Raw genomic sequence first — 23,743 nt, 5'->3', positions numbered from 1 at the left:
GGGTCTGGTCCATGGCTTGGAACATCCCCTCACGCCACCGGATTCACCCAATCTATCGATCTACCCAAAGCTATGACAATACCAAAACAACACACCGATCGGCCCTCCTCTTATCTCGACTAAACCTCAACTCCAGCATACTGACACAACCTTACCACCAAGAACAACCCTTAGAATGCACAAAAACGGAATCCCCCTTGCACCAATACAACAACACGTGAGTTATTAACAAAAGGAATGCATTTACATGTCAAATTCTTGAATGAAAGTGTAAGTCCATGGTAGATCAAAGGATTGTCATGCATTTAAATATATTTCAGCATATTTATGGCGTGAATGAGGAGAAAATGAAATACAAGCATGCTTGATGTGTAGATGCTCAAAAATTCGAAGAAACGCGCGTCAGGGAAGCACCGGAGGAGCGGGGAGAAGACTTGCTTGGAAAAAAATGGAGGAAACGTTTCTACTGCTGTTTTTTTTTTTAACATGAAAGGGCTATTGATGGAGAGGGGAGGACGGCTGCTAGGTTAGGGGATGCTTAGGATTATATAAATTAGGTTTAGGTTAAGTTAATGACACTCTAATGGGCCCCTAATAACATTTTAAAAGGATTAATAGGTTTTGACCACATTAAACATTAAAACAAACCCAACAAGCCCAACAATACCCCCGAAAAATATTTCATTTTGGTACGTTTTTGAAACATTTCCCGAACCCTCAAAAAGTCCTCTGAATCATTAAAATTTGTGTACCGATTAAAATATGACCCGACGAGTAAAATTACCCACCAAAGCCCAATTTTCGAAAACTCCCTTAAAAACACTTCATAATGATTAATTAAAATTAATCATCCAATAAAAAAATATTTTTCCTGATAATCCTCGGTCTCCGTTACTTGTTCGAACGCGAAATGCAACTTAAAACCCTAATGCATGAAACATAAAGTAGCCAAGAAACACATCCTAACCATGTAATATTGTAGGACCGAGTGCTTACCGCTTTACCAAAAGCTATAGCTAGTGGTAATGGTGCAACTCAAATCTTTTGAACCGCACAGCAGTACAAGCACCATGGTTCGATCGCTCTACCAAGCAAGGACAATTATTGCACCCAACAATCTCCCTCTCAATAATTGCACTCCTTGCAATCAATGGGAATCGAACCCATGACCTTGGCTCTGATACCAATTGTAGGACCGAGTGCTTACCGCTTTACCAAAAGCTATAGCTAGTGGTAATGGTGCAACTCAAATCTTTTAAACCGCACAGCAGCACAAGCACCATGGTTCGATCGCTCTACCAAGCAAGGACAATTATTGCACCCAACAAATATCCATGCATTAAATGCATAAAAATTATTAAACATATAATTTAAAATAAAACCTTAGATTGCATGCATTCAGGTCACGTAGATTGAATTTCCCAAACCTTACACCAAGACCACAACATTCACATAGGGGCTTCAAGAAGGGGATTTTTTCTGATCCCTTTTAAAGAGGTTGCTTCTCAACTTTGAAGATTTGTTGTCCCGAGCAAAAAAATACATCAACATGGACGAAGCCCAGAAAAATAAAAGGCAGGATGTATGAAAGGAAAGGAGATCACAGAGAGGACAGAAGAACGAGTGCAAAAGAGAAACCGTCAGGAGCGTTTTTCCCATTATACCCCCTTGAAGATCTCGGAAGACCAAGCTGTTCATGAAACGACCTCGACTTTTTTTTCTAATCTTAAATCATAAATTCTAAATTAGTAACTAAAATAATGTAACATAATCATGAATCATAATAATTTAAAAATTTATATTTCAAGTGCATAAAATAAATCATAAATCATCGAATAACAAAGCATTCTAAATGGACCATTAGAAGATCAACTAACAATAAAAATAAAGCATAAAATATCTCTAATAAAAATTATTAACATTATCTTTAAATCCTTAATCTAATAAGCTAGTGCGGAAACATAAAGGCAAGATAGTGCAGAAACATAAAAGTCATCGGGTGTGTATTGCTGCACTCGATCCACTCAATCGTCACGGCCTCTCATAAATCATCAAATCCTGCATCATACAAACTTAGTGAGTCTACAGACTCAGCACGTTCTAAACATGGATAGCAAATATTACATATACAATCACATGTATTAAAAATCACATTTTAGTTTAAAATAGCTTTTAAACATAAATAAATAATTTAAAAATAGCTTTAGCATAAAAAAATCATTTAAAATAAGCTTTGAAATAAATAAATCATTTTAAAAATAGCTCTAATCATCATCATGAATCGTATGTCATAAAATTATTTTTATCATAATCTTTCAATCATATATCATTTTGGATGAAGTTTGATCCTTGAAAGTGACTATCTTTTATCTTTCGGTCAACTGACCAGTTTCAGTTCCACATGGCCCATGGGAGTGTGCACTAGTCTCCACCATGGAAATACGATCATCGGGGTCCCTCTGGGGCCTTGGCCAGTATATGGGCTCCCTTTGGGGCCTTAGCCCTCGCGTCATCCCCACAAAATTGTAAGTTCACCATCCTCACATAAACAGATCCCCCATAAATCATATATCATATGTCACAGTTAATTCACATTCCTGAACATTTTTTTTCTTTTCTTTAAAAATCATAAAAATAACACAACTTTCCAAAAATAGCATTTTAGACAGTAAAAATTGCATAATTTTACCATAAATTATAAAATAACATATTATCATTAAAATCATCATTTTAAATCATATAATATCATTTTAAAAGAATTATGATCCTTTTGGATGCTGTCAAGCGTTTACGTATTTTCCTAAGTGTAAAATTGTCGTTTTTCCCCTGGACGTAAAAGTTCTCGATTTTATCTCTTTCTCACTTTAATGACATGAGCTTATCCTAAATAATTATTTAAGCTTAAATCTAATTTTTCGTAATTTTATAAAGTTTAAAACTAGGTTTTCAATTAATTCTTTAATTGACGTTTCGTGAGGCGATTAAATCCCGGATAATTTAAAAACTCATTATTTTGATCCCAAATTTTAAACATAACATTTTTAATACCTAATATACCCTTGTGAGCCATTCAATACACCCGTGGACCCATGGTTCCCATTTTCCTTATTAAATTCCAAATAATTCTCATTAATCGAACCCACCGAGCCATCTCCCTATTTACTGGAGCCATGGTCGAGCCACCTCGAGCCAAATCCGAGCCAACTCACCTAGGCACCATTTTAACCATCCCTGACCCCTGGACCTAGCCTCTAACTCATGCACAAGCCCATCAACCGAAGGCACAAAACTGTACGCAAGCTTCCTTCCTCACTTAGGACTCTTGATCGAACTAGGACTCTTCTAGCCACTTAACCAGCGACCACCTCGGACCCTCACTGACCCTGGACCACACTCAGCTTTGTCTCAGACCAGCCCAAGCCCTCGGACCAGCCCCTAAACCATGCAAATCCCCCTGCGCACAACCAAGACCCACGCGCTGCTGCTAACTCACGCTCAAAAGCTCCTGCTCCTAAACAACCTAGGACACTTCCAGTCGAGCCACCACCGAGCCCACCTAATGCTAACCATCCTTGGACCATTCCCAGACCCAACCCAGACCAGCCTAGGCCCTTGAACCCACGCTCAAACCACTAACAACAAGCAACAGCCTGCGCGTCACATTGTTCTCTCACAGTCCTCTTGTTTGCTCGAGTGAGCAGCGAGCCCAACCATTCCAGCCCCTGGCCCGACCCCTACCCATCACCCTAGTTCCTTGATGGAAAACCTAGCCTATCCCCAAACCGAGTCGCAGCCCTGTGTGTCGCGGCTGAACCCATAGCTCGCATGAGGAGTCCATGCTCCACGGGACTCCTCCAAAGCTGTGAACAAGGAGTCCTATGTGAGAACCCGGATTTTTCGAAGCAAAGCACCTCAAAAAGCTCGGAAAGTATCTCAAAAAGAAGCCGAGGCAATGCAAAACCTTGAGAATTGAGGGTATGTCACATGGAAAAAAACCCTAAGCTCATAAGCTAAAACCCTCAGCTCAAGGAAGCTCATTGATTGTCGGAGAGGAAATCTGTAGCTCATGAATTCAATATCCTAGCTCAAAGAAGCTCATCCTTTCTTGTCATAAAAGAACCAAAATGGAGCTAGGAGAAGAGCTAAAGGATTGGACAAATTTAATGTGCAAGAAATGACCTTTGAGTTAACCAAGAAGAGGAGCTAAAGGAGCTAAAGGTTTGGACAAACTTATTATGCAAGAGATGACCATTGAGTTAACCAAGGAAGGAGCTAAATGAGCTAAAGGTTTGGACAAACTTATTATGCAAGAAATGACTATTGAGAAAAACCAATGAAAGAGCTAAAGGAGGATCTAAGAGGCTAGGACACATTTATGGTGCAGGAAATGACTCTTGATGCTTGAGATGGAGCTTGACCACATTTATGGTTTCTTGGGCATCAAGGGGCGTCCACTTGGGGTAGTTGGGGAGCCATTTTGGCATCGATAAATAGGACATCAAGGTGATAGAAAAACCATTCCAAAAAGCCTCCAAGTTTCGGCCCTCACCCTCCACAAAACTCTCCAAAATTTCATCCAAGTCTAGCAAGGAAAAAGGAAGAAAGTTTCGTGCAGTCAAGTACGGAAATCCTACGTCGAAGTGCTGCTCAATCTAAGATAGTATTTGCTAAGGTTACGTCGAAGTGCTGCTCGATTTTCGAGAGGAAACTTTGTACAAGAATCTTGCAAATTCGGTAAGTAGGTTTTTGTTACGTATATTTTTTTGTATTTTTAAACTTGAATATATATATGACATGCATGATTGTATGTCTCCATTTTTGAAAATATGAATTATGTCTGTTTAAAATTTCGATCGATTATATGTTTTTTCCGTTATTCAAAATTCTTTGATCCCGCTGCATCCGTCTGAAAGTCTGATAAGTTCTGTCTAAGTCTGATAAGTTATGTCTTATAAGTCTGAACTCTGTGTCGCACTGTTACGACTCGAATTTGAAATGGGACGAGAATTGTGATTCTGTCTGGCTTCTATTGGTGAGTATAAAACCATGTTTTGTTTAGCTCCCATCAGTGGGTATAAAACTGTGGAGCCCAAATTCAGTACACGTATAACCTATGTATTTATTTAATTATTAAATATTTTATTAAAGCTTAAAATGATTTCTAGTGATGAATGATTTATTTAAATTTCATTATTTTAATGTTTATGAGATGAAAGTGAAAATGTTTTTCAAGTTTAATGTTTCAGGAGATTATTCGAGGCGGGATCTAGGAAGAGACCGGTGACGGTCTTGGCAATTTAAAATGCAGCATTTTATTTTAAGTTGAGGTTGGGACATTTTAAATCATTTATTAAGTTTTCAGAATTTTAACAACTTGATTTATTTATTTAGTGATTTAAGAGTTTGAAACTTTTAAATTAGCAATTTTTGTGTGTTAATTTAAATTAGAGATTTTGTTAAAATTGAGGGAGAGTTAGTATTTTAAAATTAGTTGCTAATTAATAATTAAGCAAATTTTACTCTCCCTAATTTACTAATCACACCCACACACACTAAAAAGCGCCTAAACACACACACTCACTTCACTATTCAGATTTTTATTTTTTTTAAGAGTCAAAACCTAGGGTTCTTCAGAAAACTCAGCAGCCGCCCCTCCCTTCAAATAATTTCAACAGTTTCGGTGATTTTATTTCAAGAAAAACCTAGCCCCAATCGTGCCGGATCAACCTCGCTTCCTTCCCCACGTCGGTATCGTCGTTTCGTTATTTTATCATCAAAAGGCACGTATATTCTGTTATTTTTTTGCATCGATCTTGTCATATTATGTGTTGTGTTATTTTTATGCATAAAAATTCATGTGTGACGTTCGTCGTTTGAGCAAAAATTGGTTTGGATCAGTCTTGAAATAATTTTAGATCTGAAAACTCGTTTTTACTGTTTTTTAAATACTGCGATTTTTCGGTCGTGATTCTGAGAAACATTTCACTATGAAAATTGTAGAACTTTTTGATACCTTCGATTTGACAGTAAATTCGAAATATTTGGATAAAAATTGAGTGAGTTATGACGTTTTTCGTGGGACTGCTCAAACTGCTTTTTTTTTAGAAAATTATGTATTGATGTGTTCTTGAGATTTATTGTTGCAGGTTTCGTTGGGAATAGATGGGTGATCGTTGCTGCATCTAGATATGCTTAGTATGATGTTGGGATGTTATTTGATATGTTATTTAGTGTCGATAGGCAATCGAATGCATTAGAAGTCTTAGGAAACGAGTTGGTGTCAATTGCCACGTTTTTAAATTGTATGTGTCGTAGGGTGGAAATCATTGCTTTGGGTGTTTGTGCGAATTTGGTTCTATGTTATGGCATGCTAGGATGGGTCTCGGTTCATGGTCCGTACAATCTAGTCTAGGATGATAAGCATTGCGCGTATTGGATTTTCGTGAGTTTGCAAGTCGCGCAGGTACACAGACCCTGGCACGGGGTCAGTGCCTTCGTTTCTTATCAGTGCCATTTTTGAGACCCAACACGAACCCGGAGCCGGACCTGGGCACGGGGTCCATGTCCCCACTTCTTTCTGAGAATTTCTTTTTGCGCACCGACACGGACCCGGAGCCGGACCTGGGCACGGGGTCCGTGTCCCTTCTATTTCCCGAGCATTTCCCATGCGCACCTACACCCGGGGTCCGTGTACTTCATGTTTTGGGAGAATTTTATTGTGTCTTTGGAGGTTCATGTCTTGGGTTAGTAAGATGATTTAAATGAGGTCAATTCCCGAGTGGTTTAGAACGTCTGAAGTTCTTTATGGAGTTTGGTGGTGAGCATGTGTACCTACGTCTAAGTTATGCAAGTTAAGCATGTGAATTCTTATTAGTATGTTCAGCAACGGCCCCAATCGAAGTCCAACGAATCCCTCAACGCCAAGTAAGTATGTTTAACGTGCAAGAAAATATTTTCAAGTTTTTGAGATATGCTAAATGTCTTGTGACCAATGTATGTATGGGGTTGGAAAGCGTTAAATCGTGAACGAAGACCAACCCACCCCGTTAAATTATGAACAGGTTTAGATCAGGATTGGAAAGTGTTAAATTATGAACGGGGACCAATCCGCCCGTTAAACCGTGAACGGGGATCTCATGTATGTGGCAGTGGATACGTCTCTCTCATCCCAGTACTATGGTTTAGTCTGATCAGGCGATTATGTTATGGGTTACTTGCATTGAAACATATCTCTACGCAAAATGATGAAGCGTATGTAAGAATATTTAAGAAATGTTTATGTTGATGGCACGTCTAAGTATGTATGCATGTATGTTCAAGTTTAGTATAAGTTCAAGTTTCAAGTATGTATGTCCTATTTTGAAGTTGCATGTGATCTTATTATGTATTATTCGTTACTTCCAGTTTATACGTGTGGAGTCTTTAGACTCACTAAACTTGATCGATGCAGGTGAGGATGTTTATGAGGAGGCTGGAGGTGGGGACCAAGGAGCAGGCTTGGACTGAGCGGGAGGCTAAACCCGAGGACCGCCCCATGTTTTGAAATTTTTATAAAATGATCAAATACTCTGATTTTATGTCTTGATTTATGATGTTTTGAACAAGTATTTTCTTTAGCAAACTTTGTGTCTGATCACAATTTGAAAGTGTATTTTATATTTAAGAAAATTTTTAATTTTTCCGCAAATTTTAAGTAGTAAAAGTACGGTATGTTACAGTTGGTATCAGAGCCGTGTTCTGGTAAAGGGTTATGCCTACTGCCAGTCGCAAGAAGCTCACGAAGTCACACCTAAAGTCTGTAAGTTTTAAAGTTTTAAATTTATGTTACGTAGTAAGCATGAAGTTCTGATTTCAGTATTTGCATATTTTTAAGTTCAAGTACGTGCATCTTATGTTGTCTATATCATGTTCATGCATGCGGTGTTTACATGTTGGGTAAATCATTGGAACAGTATGCCTCCTAGACGTGTGATCGACCGTGAAGCAAGGGACGAGGACAGAGAGCCTCGAGAGGAGAGAAGAGATGATCCTCCACCTCCACCTCCAGACATGAAAGCACAGATGCTTGCAGGTATGATTCAGTTCTTCGCATAGTTTGCTGGGGAACCAAGCGGCAGTAGATGTAGGGGCGAGGCCCCGACCTGAGGCGGTGTATGAAAGATTCAGAAGGATGAGTCCGAAGGAGTTTTCGGGTACAACCGACCCGATGATAGCTGTGGGATGGAATATGTCCATCGAGGTAATCTTTGATTTTATGGAACTGACCGATGCAGATAGGGTCAGGCGTGCCACGTTCCTTCTGACAGGAGACGCCAGATAATGGTGGGAGAGTGCGTCAGTGGCAATCAACTTGCAAGTATTGCCTTGGAATGGTTTCAAGGAGGTTTTTTACTCTAAGTACTTTCATTGAAGAAGTACGTTCTTGTCTGACCAGGGAGTTCATGTCGCTGCGGCAGGGAAACAGCAGCGTGGCAGACTTTGTCAGGAAGTTTGAGAGGGGGTGTCACTTTGTACCCCTGATAGCTAATGATGCTCGGAGTAAGCTGAGGCATTTCATGGATGGATTTCGGCCGATCTTGCGCCGTGATGTCCGAGTTGCTGGTCTTACTACTTATGCAGTCGCCATATCTAGAGCATTGACGGCAAAGCAGGATCAGAGGGATATCGAGTTGAACAGGCAGGGCAAGAGTCCCTATCAAGCACCACCGCAATACCAGCAGCAGCATCAGAGGCCCCATTTTAAGAAACAGTATCAGGGGTCGCCGGAGAATAAGTCTTATCGGGGACCGCCATGAGGCAAGGGTCCGATTCAGCAGCATGGGGCGCCTCAGAAGCCAAGAAATTTCTCGATATGCCCTAAGTGCAATCGCCAGCATCCGGGGCAGTGCCTATATGGGTCAGGTAAGTGTTTTAAATGTGGAGGTACTGACCACATGCTAAAAGAGTGCCCACAGTGGAAGCAGCCAACTCAGGGCAGAGTGTTCGCCATGCATGAACAGAACCCAGACACGAAATTACCGACCGGTAAAATTTTCTACCTAATCTCAGTATAATTTTGCCTTGCATGCGGAATTTTATTTGGGATTATTATTGTGCTAGTGATAGTTTGAGTAACTCGGAGTATTGATTTCTGCTATGCTTGAGGTTAAATGTTAGTAATTTGGGATATAAGTTGTGTTGTGATAACGTCTCCCAAGAAATATTTTTATTAAGAGACTAGCTACCCAGGCCTTGATAGATTCAAGAGCCAACCATTCATTTATTTCGGAAACATTCTCTAGCCATTTGGATATCAAGACCATTGGACTCGACGTGAATTATTTAGTGACAGTCCTATCAGGAGAATAATTATCAGCTACTAGTGTGGTCAGAGACATTGATCTAGAATTACACGGCCACCTAGTGTATGCCGACTTGATCGTCTTACCAATGCCAGAGTTTGATATCATTTTGAGAATGGACTGGCTGACGAAGAACAGATTCTTGATCGATTTTCAGAAGAGATCAGTTTTGGTTAGATCGGTGGGCATGGAGCAGTTCCTGTTTGAACCAGCCAGATGGAGAAGTTTTCTTCGTATGATCTCTTGCATCCAGGCTCGGAGACTTATTTCTAAGGGGTGTCAGGCCTTCTTGCCTAGGGGTGGGCGTCGGTCGGTTCGGTCCGGTTTTTCTCTACCATGGTTCGGTTTTTCGGTTTTCGGTTTTGAATATCTCTAGTCCAAAACCAAACCATTTTATTACGGTTCGGTTCGGTTTTTTCATATTACGGTTCGGTTTAGACGGTCGGTTCCATACGGTTAGCTAAAATTTTGTTAAGAAATAAAATTATACGTCACTTTATGCCTCTAAAATCTAAATCATAGTATTTGTCAAACATTTAATTTGTGAGACTTAATCTTATATATATAATGTGTTGTGTGCAAACATTTCATGCGAATATAATAACAATATATAACTAATTAACTATGTAAACACCGAAATGCTTGAATCCAACTGAATATTCAGTAATAGGAAATGTAACAAAGTGTCAACAAGATCGAATGAAACTCCACGTCTGACAATCCCAAAACAGTTCGTATGGCCATCTCCTTCAAAATATTTGAACTTCCAATTCTCTAACTCTAAAATCCTGTTTAGCAAAAAAAAAAACAAAGACATTAAATTCATTACAATTATAAAGTGATTATGAATCACAATTTTGAAGTAATAACTTAATGAAACTAATTGCAAAGATCTTTCACAAAGTCATCTAAAAAAAATCATATTTTATGGAAAATTAATAAATTCATTACAACTAGTAACAATAAGTGAAAATGCTTAAACTTAACTAGTTAACTTACAATATTTCATTGAAATGATTATATATTGGTTATGCAAGAATCTCTTCCAATGCAAGAATCCCTTCCAATATTGATCAAATCTAAAAAAAAAATTATTATTACCAACATTAAATAACAAAATAATTCTAAAATAAACAGAAAAAATACACAAATTCTTACCAGATTCAATTTCTTCAAGATGATCCAAGTCTTCTTCTACTTTAATGGGAGAAGATTCCTTCGGAACCAATCTTGAAGGCAAATGAGAGCTTGCACTAATCGAGGTGTTAATGAACTTCTAAATGAATCTAGAACACGTCCCCCGGTGCTAAAAGCACTTTCCGATGCCACAGTAGAAATAGGAATCGCTAACACGTCACGAGTCATCTCAGCCAGAGTAGGAAATTTGGAAGAGTTAACTTTCCACCAAAGCAAAATATCAAAATTTTCATTTGCAACCTCAACATCTTCATCGAGATACTTATCTAACTCAGTCTTAGCATCCATATTTCCACTTTCAGCCTTATATCTCAAGTATTCTTGTTGTATTAGTGTTCTTTTATGAATATTTCCTGTGTTTATACCTGATGGCTCAACTTTACTAGTAGATGATCCTTGAGACATTTTTGAAGTGACCTTCCTATATTCTTCAAACAAAGAAGTCATATACAACTTTATTTCAACTCTTAATTGCTCCCCTTTCTCTTGCCCATACATCTTCAAAAGCACAAAAGCCACATAATCAAATTTGAAACGAGGATCAAGCACACATGCAATAAAAATCATCTTATTCATTTTTTCTGGAGCACCCCAATATTTGTCAAATTTAGATTTCATCCTTTTTGCCATCATAGCCAAAACACTGTCATCACTCTCTACTAACAAATTTAAAGCACAAGAAAGCTCGCCAATTTCATGAAAGTGGATATTTGAAGTAACATATAACGAACCTGAAACTCTCAAGGTAAGATTATAAAAAGTTTCAAGAAACTTCTCCATTTTTCTCACATTTTCCCAATCACCACTTGTCAATGCACCTACATCCTTTCCATCTTCACAAACATGGGTAAGAAGATGATCCAACAATCCAGGATCATGAATACCATAACTTACAAAAGCATTTTCAAATTTCAAAGCAGTTTTCAACATCAAGTAAGTAGAATTCCACCTAGTAACAACATCCAAACACAAGGAATTCTTACTTGTTATCTTTTCAATTTCACAACAATCTTTGAATCTTTTAATCCTTGCAGGAGATTGTCTAATATATCTTATAGCTTGTCTAACTCGTCTCACAGAATCTCCAACTTCTTTCAAGCCATCTTGAACAATGAGGTTGATTATATGAGCCACACACCTCACATGAAGGTGTTTACCATCCATCAAATTACTTCCCCATTTATTGAATTGGTTTGACATCTCTTTCACTGTAGTATCATTCGAACTAGCATTATCGACTGTGATAGTGAAGACCTTATCCAAACCCCAATCAAGCAAACATTTAGTGATAACAATTGCCATATCATCACCTTTATGACTAGATATCGGAGAAAAATTTAATATCCTTTTTTGCAAAATCCAGTTTTTGTCAATGAAATGAGCAGTAAGACACATATAATTAATTCTCTGTATTGAAGTCCATGTGTCAGTTGTGAGGCAAACTCTTAGATGTGTCTCCTTGAAAAAGAGCTTAAGATTTTTCTTTTCTTCCACAAAAAGTTCAAAGCAATCCCTTGTGATAGTCCTACGAGATGGAATTCTAAATAATGGTTGTATCACATTTATAAAGTGTCTAAATCCTTCCATTTCCACAAAACTAAAAGGTAATTCATCGACAAGTATCATCTTGGCCAAAGCTTTCCTACAACCTTCTTGATCAAATCTCCAAGCATTGATTGTTACTTGATCTTTTGAAATATTTTGAAAGGCTATTTTTGCTTGTTTAGTTTCCAAATTACATGGATATTTTTTACACTTTTTCAAATGAGCACCCAAAGATGAAGTACCATTTAAACTTGAATCGGCAGCATAACTTGAACCACAATAATTACATTTTGCTCTAGGTGTCCCATTAGAATCCTCATATTTCTCAAAATGTTCCCAAACAAGAGATCTAGGTCTTACAGATTTTCGCTTTTTCCCAACATCAACCGAATCTGCAGATGAAGAATTAGGTGCGTTAGCATTTGAACTCTTGCTTTCATCGATCATACCATCCTTTTCTGCCATCTATAAAAAAATGAAACAAATAACTTGTCAAGAAACAATAATGATAAATATGATGACAATAAAAGGTAAAATGGAACTGTTAGGCAAAACAAAAAAAAGCAGGATAAAAAATTGAAGCAAAATCCAAATCGTTTGATCAAATATTAGAAGCAGAAAAGATAACTGTACAAAAAATCCAGCAACACATACATCTTATCTTAACAAAGGAAAAAAATCCAGATTCAATGAATTGAACGGATGGCTCAAGACAGTGAGCTGAAATCTAGGAATCAATATATTCATCGTTAATGCATGATAATGGCATGAATTAACTTGAAAATTCAAGAAAACTCAACTCCCAGGCAAGATAATGATAAACGTCTCAATGTCTAAAAAAAACTTTTCTCTTAATTCTTTCTTAAAAATTACATGAAAATTTGATTCTGGATTCTGACAATACGTTAGGCTTTTGGTATGTAATAATGTTTCTGAAAGAAGCCAACATCATTTTCGAATATATTATAGATATAGTTTGAAGAGGAGTAGTTGCACTGCAGGTAGGTATATGTGGTCTTTGAGTTATTAATGTCCAATCACACTTTGCACCAACTTGGGGACAATGAAATCTAAGGGCCCCAAAAGTAACCATGGACTTTTTACTTAAGACAGCAAGGCCAAACCTATGTCAGGCTTGGAAAAAAGCCTAAATAGAATAAAATGGATTCTAAAATCAATGCAAATTTGTTTACTAATAGTTAAGTTTGATGAAAATTATATTATGTTTCAGAAAAAAATTACATGCAAATGCTGGTTTATCTACCAGAAGCCAAATTCCCTTGTATTGAAAACGATAATATCTACCAGAAACCCACATTTATATATATTCACATGGGGGCACACACCAATATAATCCTGGATTTAAATATTTTCGTAACATATATATCAATATTTATTCAGAAATAATTAAAATCTAATGTTGAATCTCATGATTTGCTCTCTTTTTTAGACATTGAGACGTTTAACTCAAAACAGGGAAGCAGCAAGAAAGAGCAGATGGAAACATCAGTAGTTTTTACATAAAGAATCTCTCACCCAGATGTCAAAACCAACAAGAAAATACTCAAACAAGAAAGATTCAAAAAATCACGAACCTTTTAGTCTATATTCTAAGCTCTGCGCGATGGAAAGTGAAGAAATCCAGAAAGAAAAATATCGTCAACTACTCAACTCCGAATTCCGATTACCACTCACTGTGACGGGGTGTGGGAGAAAAAAGAAACGATTGGTTTTCTAGGGTAAATGATATTACCTAATAGGCCCATTATATATAAACAATCTTATATTTAACAATGGTCAATGGCCCATTAACATAAAAACCCAATATTTAACAATAATACGGCCGGTTCGGTTATTCGGTTTTTTCGGAGACTAAAATCGAAAACCGAACCGAAAAACCGAATTGCATAAATTTTAAAACCGTAACCGACCGAAAAACCGATAAAACCGAACCATTTAAACCGAATTATTCGGTTCGGTCGGTTTTTTCGATTTTTTCGGTTTTATGCCCACCCCTATTCTTGCCAGCTTTATTTCCGCACCTGGCATACCCACTCCGTCGGTATCAAATGTGCCAGTAGTCAGAGACTTCCCAGACGTCTTTCCTGACGACGTCACAGGTCTTCCACCAGAGAGAGAGGTGGAGTTTGCAATTGAGCTCATGCCAGGGACATCGCCAATCTCTAAGGCCCTGTACCGATTAGCTCCAGCAGAAATGTTAGAACTCAAACAACAGATTCAGGAGCTTCTCGACAAGGAATTTATCAACCCTAGTTTCTCACCGTGGGGCGCACCAGTAGTTTTTGTAAAGAAGAATGATGGGAGTATGAGACTGTGCATCGATTACCGAGAGTTGAACAAGGTAACGATAAAGAACAAGTACCCACTTCCTAGGATCGAGACTTATTTGATCAGTTGCAGGGAGCCACGGTGTTCTCTAAGATAGATCTTCAATCAGGGTATCACCACCTGAAGGTGAAAGATGCAGATATGCAAAAGACAGCCTTCAGGACCATATATGGGAATTACGAGTTATTAGTGATGTCATTCGGACTGATGAACACTCCAGCAATTTTCATGGATCTCGTGAACCGAGTATTCCAGCCTTACATTAGACCAATTCGTCATAGTGTTCATTGACGATATCCTTATTTACTCGAAGAGCCATGAGGAGCACAACCAACATTTGAGGACAGTTCTACAGACCTTGCAGAGTCGCAAGTTATTTGCGAAGTTCAGTAAGTGCGAGTTTTGGTTGGAGAAGGTGGCGTTTTTGGGTCACATTATATCTAGCAATGGGATTGAAGTAGATCCAGCTAAGGTGGCAGCAGTTAGAGAATGAGTTGAACCGAAGAATGCATCAGAGATCCGCAGTTTTCTGGGTATATCCGGTTACTACCGTAACTTTATTCAGGGGTTTTCGTCCATAGCAGTGCCACTCACTTCACTGACCAAGAAGAATACTAAGTTCGTGTGGAGTGGCGAGTGTCAGAAGAGCTTTGATACTTTGAAGCAAGCTCTTATTTCAGCGCCAATGTTAGCCATGCCGACAGGGCAAGGTGATTTTGTGATATACACCGATGCATCTAAGCTAAGGTTAGGCACAGTGTTGATGCAGCAGGGTCGGGTTATAGCTTATGCTTCCAAGTAGTTGAAGGTGCACGAGAAGAATTACCCGACGCATTACTTAGAATTAGCCGCCGTTGTCTTTGCGTTGAAGATTTGGAGACATTACTTGTACGGCGAGAAATGTCAGATATTCACTGATCATAAGAGTCTCAAGTATTTTTTCACGCAGAAGGAACTGAACATGAGACAGAGATGGTGGTTAGAGTTGGTAAAAGACTACGACTGCGAGATTAGCTACCATCCGGGAAAGGCTAATGTTGTCGCAGACGCTTTGAGCAGGAAAGTGGGAGTTGTAGCACAGTTGTCAGTCAGAGACCTCTTCAGTCAAAGATTCAGAGGTTTGAATTAAAAGTTTATCGCAAGGGCAGAGCTCCAAGGCTGTCTAATCTGGTAGACCGTATTCGTGCGGGCCAGCCTTCAGATGAGCAGTTGCAGAAGTGGAGGCTGAAGGATGAAGCCAAGGGCAGTGTACTCTACACAGTTTCAAATGGTTTGGTGAGATACAGAGGTAGAATGTGGGTGCCTAGTGTTGATTCGATCAGAGAGGATATTATGTCAGAGACACATGCATCTCTGTATTCCATTCGCCAAGGAGGGACCAAAACGTACAAAGACTTGCAGGTTTTGTTTTGGTGGCCATGAATGAAGAGAGACATCCGCATATTTGTGTCTGAATGCCTCACTTGTCAGCAGGTGAAGGCAGAGCATCAGAGGCCAGAAGGAATGCTTAAGTCACTCCTCATCCAAGAGTGGAAATGGGAGAATATTGCCGTGGACTTTGTAGTTGGGTTACCGAGGTCAGTCCGAAGATTTAATTCTATTTGGGTTATAGTGGATCGACTAACTAAGTCGGCACACTTCTTGCCAGTGAAGACGACTTTCTCCGTGACGCAGTATGCGGAGCTCTATATCAAGGAGATAGTTCGGTTGCAGGGAATTCCCGTTTCTATTGTGTCCGACACGGACCCAAGGTTTACATCGTCCTTTTAAAGAGTTTACATGCAGCCAGGGGGACGAAATTGATTTTCCGTACAGCTTTTCACCCACAGACAGATGGCCAGTCTGAGCGAGTGATTCAGATTTTGGAGGACTTATTGTAAGCCTGTATGATCGATTTCCAAGGGACTTGGGGATCAAATATGCCTCTAGTGGAGTTTACCTACAACAACAGTTTCCAATTATCTATAGGTATGGCTCCCTAGGAGGCGTTGTATGGAAGGAAGTGCAGATCGCCGATTCATTGGGATGAAGTCGGTGAAAGAGCAGAACTTGGTTCAGAGATAGTTCAGCAGACCTTAGACGTGGTGGTCAAGATTTGAGACAGAATGAAGACCGCCCAGATTCGTCAAAAGAGCTATGCTGATAAGAGAAGAAGAGATCTAGAGTTTGCCGTTAGTGATCACGTTTTTGTCAAGATAGAACCTATGAAGGGTGTTACGAGATTTGGGAAGAGAGGCAAGCTCAGTCCGAGGTTTATTGGCCCGTTTGAGATCCTTGACAGAGTTGGGACAATAGCTTAACGTGTTGCCCTTCCGTCGAATCTGGCCGGGGTACACAATGTGTTCCACGTCTCAATGCTGAGGAAGTACCTAGCTAATACTTCGCATGTTCTGAGCTATGAGCCGTTGCAGTTGGCTCCAGACCTGTCTCATGAGAAAGACCTGTCCAAATCCTAGACAGACAAGAGCGGAGACTACGAAACAAAGTGACCAAGTTGGTCAAAGTCCGGTGGCTAAATCATTCAGTGGAGGAAGCCACTTGGGAAGCAGAAGCAGATATGAGGATTCGCTACCCGGAGCTATTCGGTAAGACTTAATTTCGAGGACGAAATTTTTATAAGTGGGGGAGGAACTGTAGAGCCCAAATTCAGTACACATATAACCCATGCATTTATTTAATTGTTAAATATTTATTAATCTAATGATTCTAGTGATGCATGATTTATTTAAATTGCATTATTTTAATGTTTATGAGAAGCACGTGAAAATGTTTTTCAAGTTTCATGTTTCAGGCGATTATTCGAGGCGGGATCGAGGAAGAGACCGGTGACGGTCTTGGCAATTTAAAATGCAGCATTTTATTTTAAGTTGAGGTATTTTAAATAATTTATTAAGTTTTTATCATTTTAACAGCTTGATTTATTTATTTAGTGATTTAAGAGTTTGAAATTTTTAAAATTAGCATTTTGTGTGTGTTATTTTAAATTAGAGATTTTGTTAAAGTTGAGGGAGTTAGTATTTTAAAATTAGTTCCTAAATAAAAATTAAGCAAATTTTACTCTCCCTAATTTACTAATCACACGCGAACACACATTTACACACACTAAAAAGCGCCTAAACACACACACTCACTTCACTATTCGGATTTTTATTTTTTTAAGAGTCAAAACCTAGGGTTCTTGAGAAAAAATCAGCAGCCGCCCCTCCCTTCAAATAATTTCAACAGTTTTGGTGATTTTATTCCAAGAAAAACCTAGCCACAATCGTCCCGGATCAATCTCGCTTCCTTCCCCGCGTCGGTATCGTCGTTTCGGTATTTTATCATCAAAAGGCACGTATATTCTGTAATTTCTGCATCGATCTCGTCATATTATGTGTTGTGTTATTTTTATGCATAAAAATTCATGTGTGATGTTCGTCGTTTGAGCGGAAATTGGTTTGGATCAGTTTTTGAAATAATTTTATATCTGAAAACTCGTTTTTACTGTCTTTTTAAATACTGCGATTTTTCGGTCGTGATTTTGAGAAAACTTTCAACATGAAAAATTGTATAACTTTTCGATACCTTCGATTTCACAATAAATTCGAAATATTTGGATAAAAAATGAGTGAGTTATGACGTTTTTCGTGGGACTGCTCAAACTGCGTTTTTTTCATAAAATTATGTATTGATGTGTTCTTGAGATTTTATTATTGCAGGCTTCGTTGGGAATCGACGGGTGATCGTTGCTGCATCTAGGTATGCTTAGTATGATGTTGGGATGTTATTTGATATGTCGTTTAGTGTCGATAGGCACTCGAATGCATTAGAAGTCGTAGGAAACGAGTTGGTGTCAATTGCAACGTTTTTGAATTGTATGTGTCGTAGGGTGGACGTCGTTGCTTTGGGTGTTTGTGCGAATTTGGTTCTATGTTATGGCATGCTAGGATGGGTTTTGGGGTGTCAGTTCGTGGTCCGTAAAATCGATTCTAGGATGATAAGCATTGCGTGTATTGGATTTTCGTGAGTTTGCAAGTCGCGCAGGTACACGGACCCTGGCACGGGGTCCGTGCTTTCTTTTCTTATTAGTGCCATTTTTGCGACCCAACACGGACCCGGAGCCGGACCTGGGCACAGGGTCCGTGTCCCTACTTCTTTCCGAGAATTTCTTTTTGCGCACCGACACGGACCCGGAGCCGTACCTGGGCACGGGGTCTGTGTCCCTTCTATTTCCCGAGAATTTCCCTTGCGCACCTACACTCGGGGTCCGTGTACTTCATGTTTTGGGAGAATTTTATTGTGTCTTTGGAGTTTCATGTCTTGGGTTAGTACGATGATTTAAATGAGGTCAATTCCCGAGTGGTTTAGAACGTCAGTTCTTTATGGAGTTTGGTGGTGAGCATGTGTACCTACGTCTAAGTTATGCAAGTTAAGCATGTGAATTCATGTTAGTATATGCAGAAACGGCCCCAATCGAAGTCCAAAAAATCCCTCAATGCCATGTAAGTATGTTTGACGTACAAGAAAATATTTTCAAGTTTTTGATGTATGCTAAATGTCTTGTGACCAATGTATGTATGGGGTTGGAAAGCGTTAAATCATGAACGTGGACCAACCCACCCCGTTAAATTATGAACGAGTTTAGATCAGGATTGGAAAGCGTTAAATTATGAACGGGTCCAATCTGCCCGTTAAACCATGAACGGGGATATCATGTATGTGCAGTGGATACGCCCCTGTCATCCCAGTACTGTGGTTTAGTCTGATCAGGCGATTATGCTATGGGTCACCTGCATTGAAACATATCTTTACGCAAAATGATGAAGCTATGTATGTTCAAGTATGATTAAATATGAAAGCATGTTTAAGAAAAGTTTATGTTGATGGCATGTCTAAGTATGTATGTACATATGTTCAAGTTTAGTATAAGTTCAAGTTTCAAGTATGTATGTCCTATTTTAAAGTTTCATGTGATCTTAATATGTATTATTTGTTACTTCCAGTTTATACGTGTTGAGTCTTTAGACTCACTAGACTTGATCGATGCAGGTGAGGATGTTTATGAGGAGGCTGGAGGTGGGGACCAAGGAGCAGGCTTGGACTGAGCTGGAGGCTAAACCTGAGGACCGCCATGTTTTGAAATTTTTATGAAATGATAAAATAGTCCGATTTTATGTCTTGATTTATGATGTTTTGAACAATTATTTTCTTTAGCAAACTTTGTATCTGATCAAAATTTGAAAGGGTATATTATATTTAAGAAAATTTTTAATTTCTCCGCAAATTTTAAGTTGCAAAAGTACGGTATGTTACAAAAACCTTGTTCTGGCCTCACTCCTTAGAGGACTAACAAATTGGGGACAATTTGACCATGTAAATGAGAGGAGTAACAGTGTTGTGTCTATTTTTGAATGATTTGATTTGCTTTTGAACTGTTCTAAATCATCTGGTAACTTCTGTCTCATATTCGATTTGTATCTGTTATGATAAGTTAAGGGTAATAAGTTTTGAAAGTATGTTAAAAAGGCGTTTTAAGAAAACTAAGTTCTATACGTATCCTTGGAAATCAATCGATCCCCCACTTGCTGAGTGTTTCCCAAAACACTCACCCCTTACAAATTTCAGATAAAAATGAAGAACAACTGAATGAGGAGGAGTAGGAAGTGTTCTAGGGATGGTGATCAAAATCCAAGTTCAAGAATTGAGATTTTTATTCTTTTCTTTTGTTTAGTTCCGCATTTGCAACTCTGATGTAATTTCATTCTATTGTCAATGTAAAGACAATGTTTTATTTATGAAAAAGACTGGTTATTTGGCATTTCGATACGAGGCTTAATTGTTTTCAAGTAATTGTTAAACAATGCCGGATGTCACAGACGCTTCGGACACGGGGCGTGACATTTAAGTGGTATAAGAGCCGCCAGATTCATAATCCCGCTTGATTTTGACAAACAAAATTTTCAAAAGTCAAATTTTGGAAAAAGCCTAGTGCATTCTGAAACAAACTCTCATTCTTTCCAAAATTCTTTGAAAAATTTGAAATTTATTTTCTTCAATCGTTCTGCAAACTCTTAGTATCGAAAATCCCACGACAACTTTGTTTGTGCCTTTCTATCCTTTATTCGATTATGAAATTTTACCTCAACCGATTTCTTCGTGCTCGTGCTCAATCCTTCCTTCGCAAGCGTCAACATACCATTGAAAACCAAACACGAGAGATTGCAACCCTAAAGGATCAACTCGCTATCGAAAAACAAGAGAACAAGAACTCGTAAAGATTAAGAACCTACTTCAAACTGATATACAATGTCTCACCTATCGCCTTGATAGATCAAAGAGCCAGCTCTCCCTAACACTATGTAACCCATCTCACGTGGTACGACCCTAATCGAAAGTTGATAGTAAAGATTGAAACTGGGAAGGATTTTGCTAACCGCTCTCTTTATCAACATGAAGACCTTTCGAGCAAGCAAGAATGTTACATCTCCAAGCTTCATGGTGGTATGGATAGAATGCAAGAACAACATAACTATATGCAGCTTGTCATGGAAAACATGGAAGAAGAAGAAGAAGAAGAAGAAGAAGAAGAAGAAGCACTTATGGAAGTAGTGGAAAAAGAACAGTGATGATGAAGAGATGACAAGGTAGGCTGGACTGATATTATGGTTAAATGATATGAAAGAAAGAAGTGTAACATTTCTTTGAGAATGTACAGAGATAAATTGAATTATATTTTTTAGAACATTCCTATCAGAGATAATTTGACTTATATTTTTGGGAATACAAATACTCTGATATAAGTTGACTTACATTTGGGAATTTACTTATCGAATATAAACTTCCGACTTAAGATGAAATGTTTGATTCGGGGATAATAAATTATTTATGAAAATATGAGATAAGAATTATATAATTTTTTATATTCAGATATAAAAGTTGATTTTTATGTCAATAATTAACGATATGGACATTTAAATTTGGGATATTAAGCGATAAATTTAAATATGTAAGATTTTGGAATATTTAATAAAGATAAGAAACAATAACTTAAGTTAAGATATTAAGGTCATTACCTTAGGTAAATAAAGAGAGTTATGAGATATTGGTGGAAATCGAGGGAAGTGTAGCATGCATAATAGGTTCTGACACTTCTTATAGTAAAAAGAAAAATAGGGGAAAGATTTGTGGAGAAAGACATCCAACGAAACTTGTTTGTATTAAAGCATGTTAGGCTCATAGTTTTGATTAAAGACAGATTTAGTAAAAAAAGAATTGTTTGAGGAATTAGTTTCTTCCATACAAGGTTGAAAGAAATTTTAACTAGGTTATTGGGACTTAAGTCAATAGGCTGATAAGGAGTTATGTTCTAAGATTATATATTGGTTTTAAGTTTTGAGATATTAATCGTGATAATTTTAAAATAGAATAAAATAAGTATGGATGCGCATATATTCAATGCCGATTTTATTTAGTGTACTATGGTAAATTTCAACGTCATTCTGAGAATTGGTTGGTTGGACAAGAAACATGCAATGGTAGATGGTCGGGGTAAGAATGCCAAACTCCAATCCAAGAATAAATCATATTTTATGGCAAGGATAAAGAACACAAATCCTTCCTTTCTGCTTCTCAGATCTAGAAAGGCATGAAATATGGCGAAGAAGTCTAACTAGCAATAATGAGAGAAGCAAAAGAATGAATTAAGCTCAAGATATAAAATATTCCTGTGGTAGCAAGCTTCGGAAAGGTTACTTTGAATTATCTCAGACTGTGAAGTAGAATTCGAAAGTAACTTGATAGCTCGTGCTACACTAAAATCTAAGGAACCCTAGCAAATGGCTTCAGTTGAACTCAAGAAGCTAAAAGATCAATTCCAAGATTTGTTAGTAAAAAACAAATCAGACTAAGCGCCTCTCCTTGAAGAGCTTCAGTCTATTGGCACAAAATAATGGTGAAAGCACAAGATAGTGTGTCGATCTACAAAGAACTCAATAGGATCAAGAAAAAAAATGTCATCTTTCAAGAATAGATGACCTTCTCTATCAGTGAAAAGGAGCTAAGATATTTTCGAAACTCCATCTAAGGTCAGACTACCACAATTGAAGCAAAGGCAGAGAATATTCCTAAAACAGCCTTAAAAAGAAAAGGGTATGGACACTATGAGTTCAAGATAATACCTTTTTGCCTGACCAATGCTCCAACAATATTCATAGAACTCATGAGCAGAGTGTTCAAGAAAATTCCTCGACAAGTTTGTGGTAGCATTTATTGATGACATTCTTGAATATTCAACAAGTGAGGAAGACCGCAAGGAAGATCTTTGTCTTGCTCTACCGATGCTCAGAGGAAAATAACTAAATACTTAATTTAAGAAATGTAAATTTTGATTAAAAAATGTCACATTCTTCGGTCATAGAATCTATGAAATGGGCATATCAGTGGATCACCAATAAGGTGGAGGCAACCATATACTAGCCTTGATCGAATACTGGAATAGAAATTTGAGTATTTGGGATTAGTTGGCTATTAAGAAAATGTGTTGAAGATTTTCTTTCGCTCACTCAGACGAACTCTAAAGTCAATTAGAGTGAAGAATGTGAAAAGAGTTTTAGATCTTGAAAAATAAACTCGTTTCTACGCTAGTATTAGTACTTTCCGAAGAAGGCAAGAATTTCACAATTTACAATGATACATCAAAAGAGGATTGTGATGTGTTCTCATTCAAGAAGACAAGTAATTGCCTATCCATCGATGAAATTAAAACCATGTGAGTAAAATTATCCAACACATGATTGTGAATTAGCCACAATTATTATTTGAGCCAAAGATCCAGAGAATCAATTTCTTTGGTGTCAAATTTATGAAATTTATCGATCATCAAAGCCTCAAATACTGTTCACACAAAAAGGAATTAAACATAAGGCAAAGACGGTGGATCGTACTATTGAAGATATTTTAGGGCCTGTGCCATGGACCTCGGAGGAATTAAATAAACACCCACCTTTAATTGAATTTGCCGATAACAATAATTATCATGGAAGTATTGAAATCAGAGAGAAAGCTATCACGGTACATGAATTGTTGATAAAGTAGCTATTATCAAGGAAAAATGCAAGGCAGCTCATGATCGACAAAAGAGCTAGGCTAATTTAAAGTGAAAACCGTTGGAGTTTGAAATCGGTGAGAAATCTTACGATAAATTTTCCCCTATAAAAAGAGTGGTTCGATTAAGCAAATCTAGAAAGCTAACTCCAAGGTATGTCGGACCCTTTGAAAGACTGGGAAAAGTGGGAAACCTAGCTTATCGGCTGGCTTTACCACCAGGCATGTCA

At 38.0% G+C, this 23,743-nt stretch overlaps 1 protein-coding gene across 2 annotated transcripts; it reads right to left on the bottom strand.

Annotated features, from left to right (window-relative positions):
* Nucleotides 1-10,320: 10,320 nt before the first annotated feature.
* On the bottom strand, nt 10,321-13,802 carry LOC140816651 (zinc finger BED domain-containing protein RICESLEEPER 2-like). 2 transcript variants are annotated; one of them, XM_073176043.1, is made up of 3 exons: nt 13,756-13,802; nt 10,500-12,541; nt 10,321-10,420 (listed from the first exon to the last, which is right to left on the bottom strand). In XM_073176043.1, exon 2 carries the CDS (start codon nt 12,528-12,530, stop codon nt 10,536-10,538), a length of 1,995 nt encoding a protein of 664 aa, XP_073032144.1. In that variant the 5' UTR covers nt 12,531-12,541; nt 13,756-13,802; the 3' UTR covers nt 10,321-10,420; nt 10,500-10,535. The 2 variants fall into 2 exon arrangements, with proteins under 2 accessions (XP_073032144.1, XP_073032143.1); XM_073176042.1 differs by having other exon boundaries at nt 10,500-12,548; nt 13,679-13,760.
* Between the last annotated feature and the right edge of the window lie 9,941 nt (nt 13,803-23,743).

This window comes from Primulina eburnea, chromosome 16 (assembly GCF_022965805.1).
Source record: "Primulina eburnea isolate SZY01 chromosome 16, ASM2296580v1, whole genome shotgun sequence".
In the NCBI taxonomy this organism is placed as follows: Eukaryota; Viridiplantae; Streptophyta; class Magnoliopsida; order Lamiales; family Gesneriaceae; genus Primulina; species Primulina eburnea.
Note: the sequence above shows the minus strand (reverse complement) of the source record. Positions and strands in the feature narration are given on the sequence as shown.

Bases quoted from the DNA above. Each gene is read 5' to 3' on its own strand.
- LOC140816651 (XM_073176042.1), bottom strand. From the start codon at position 12,548: ATGGCAGAAAAGGATGGTATGATCGATGAAAGCAAGAGTTCAAATGCT.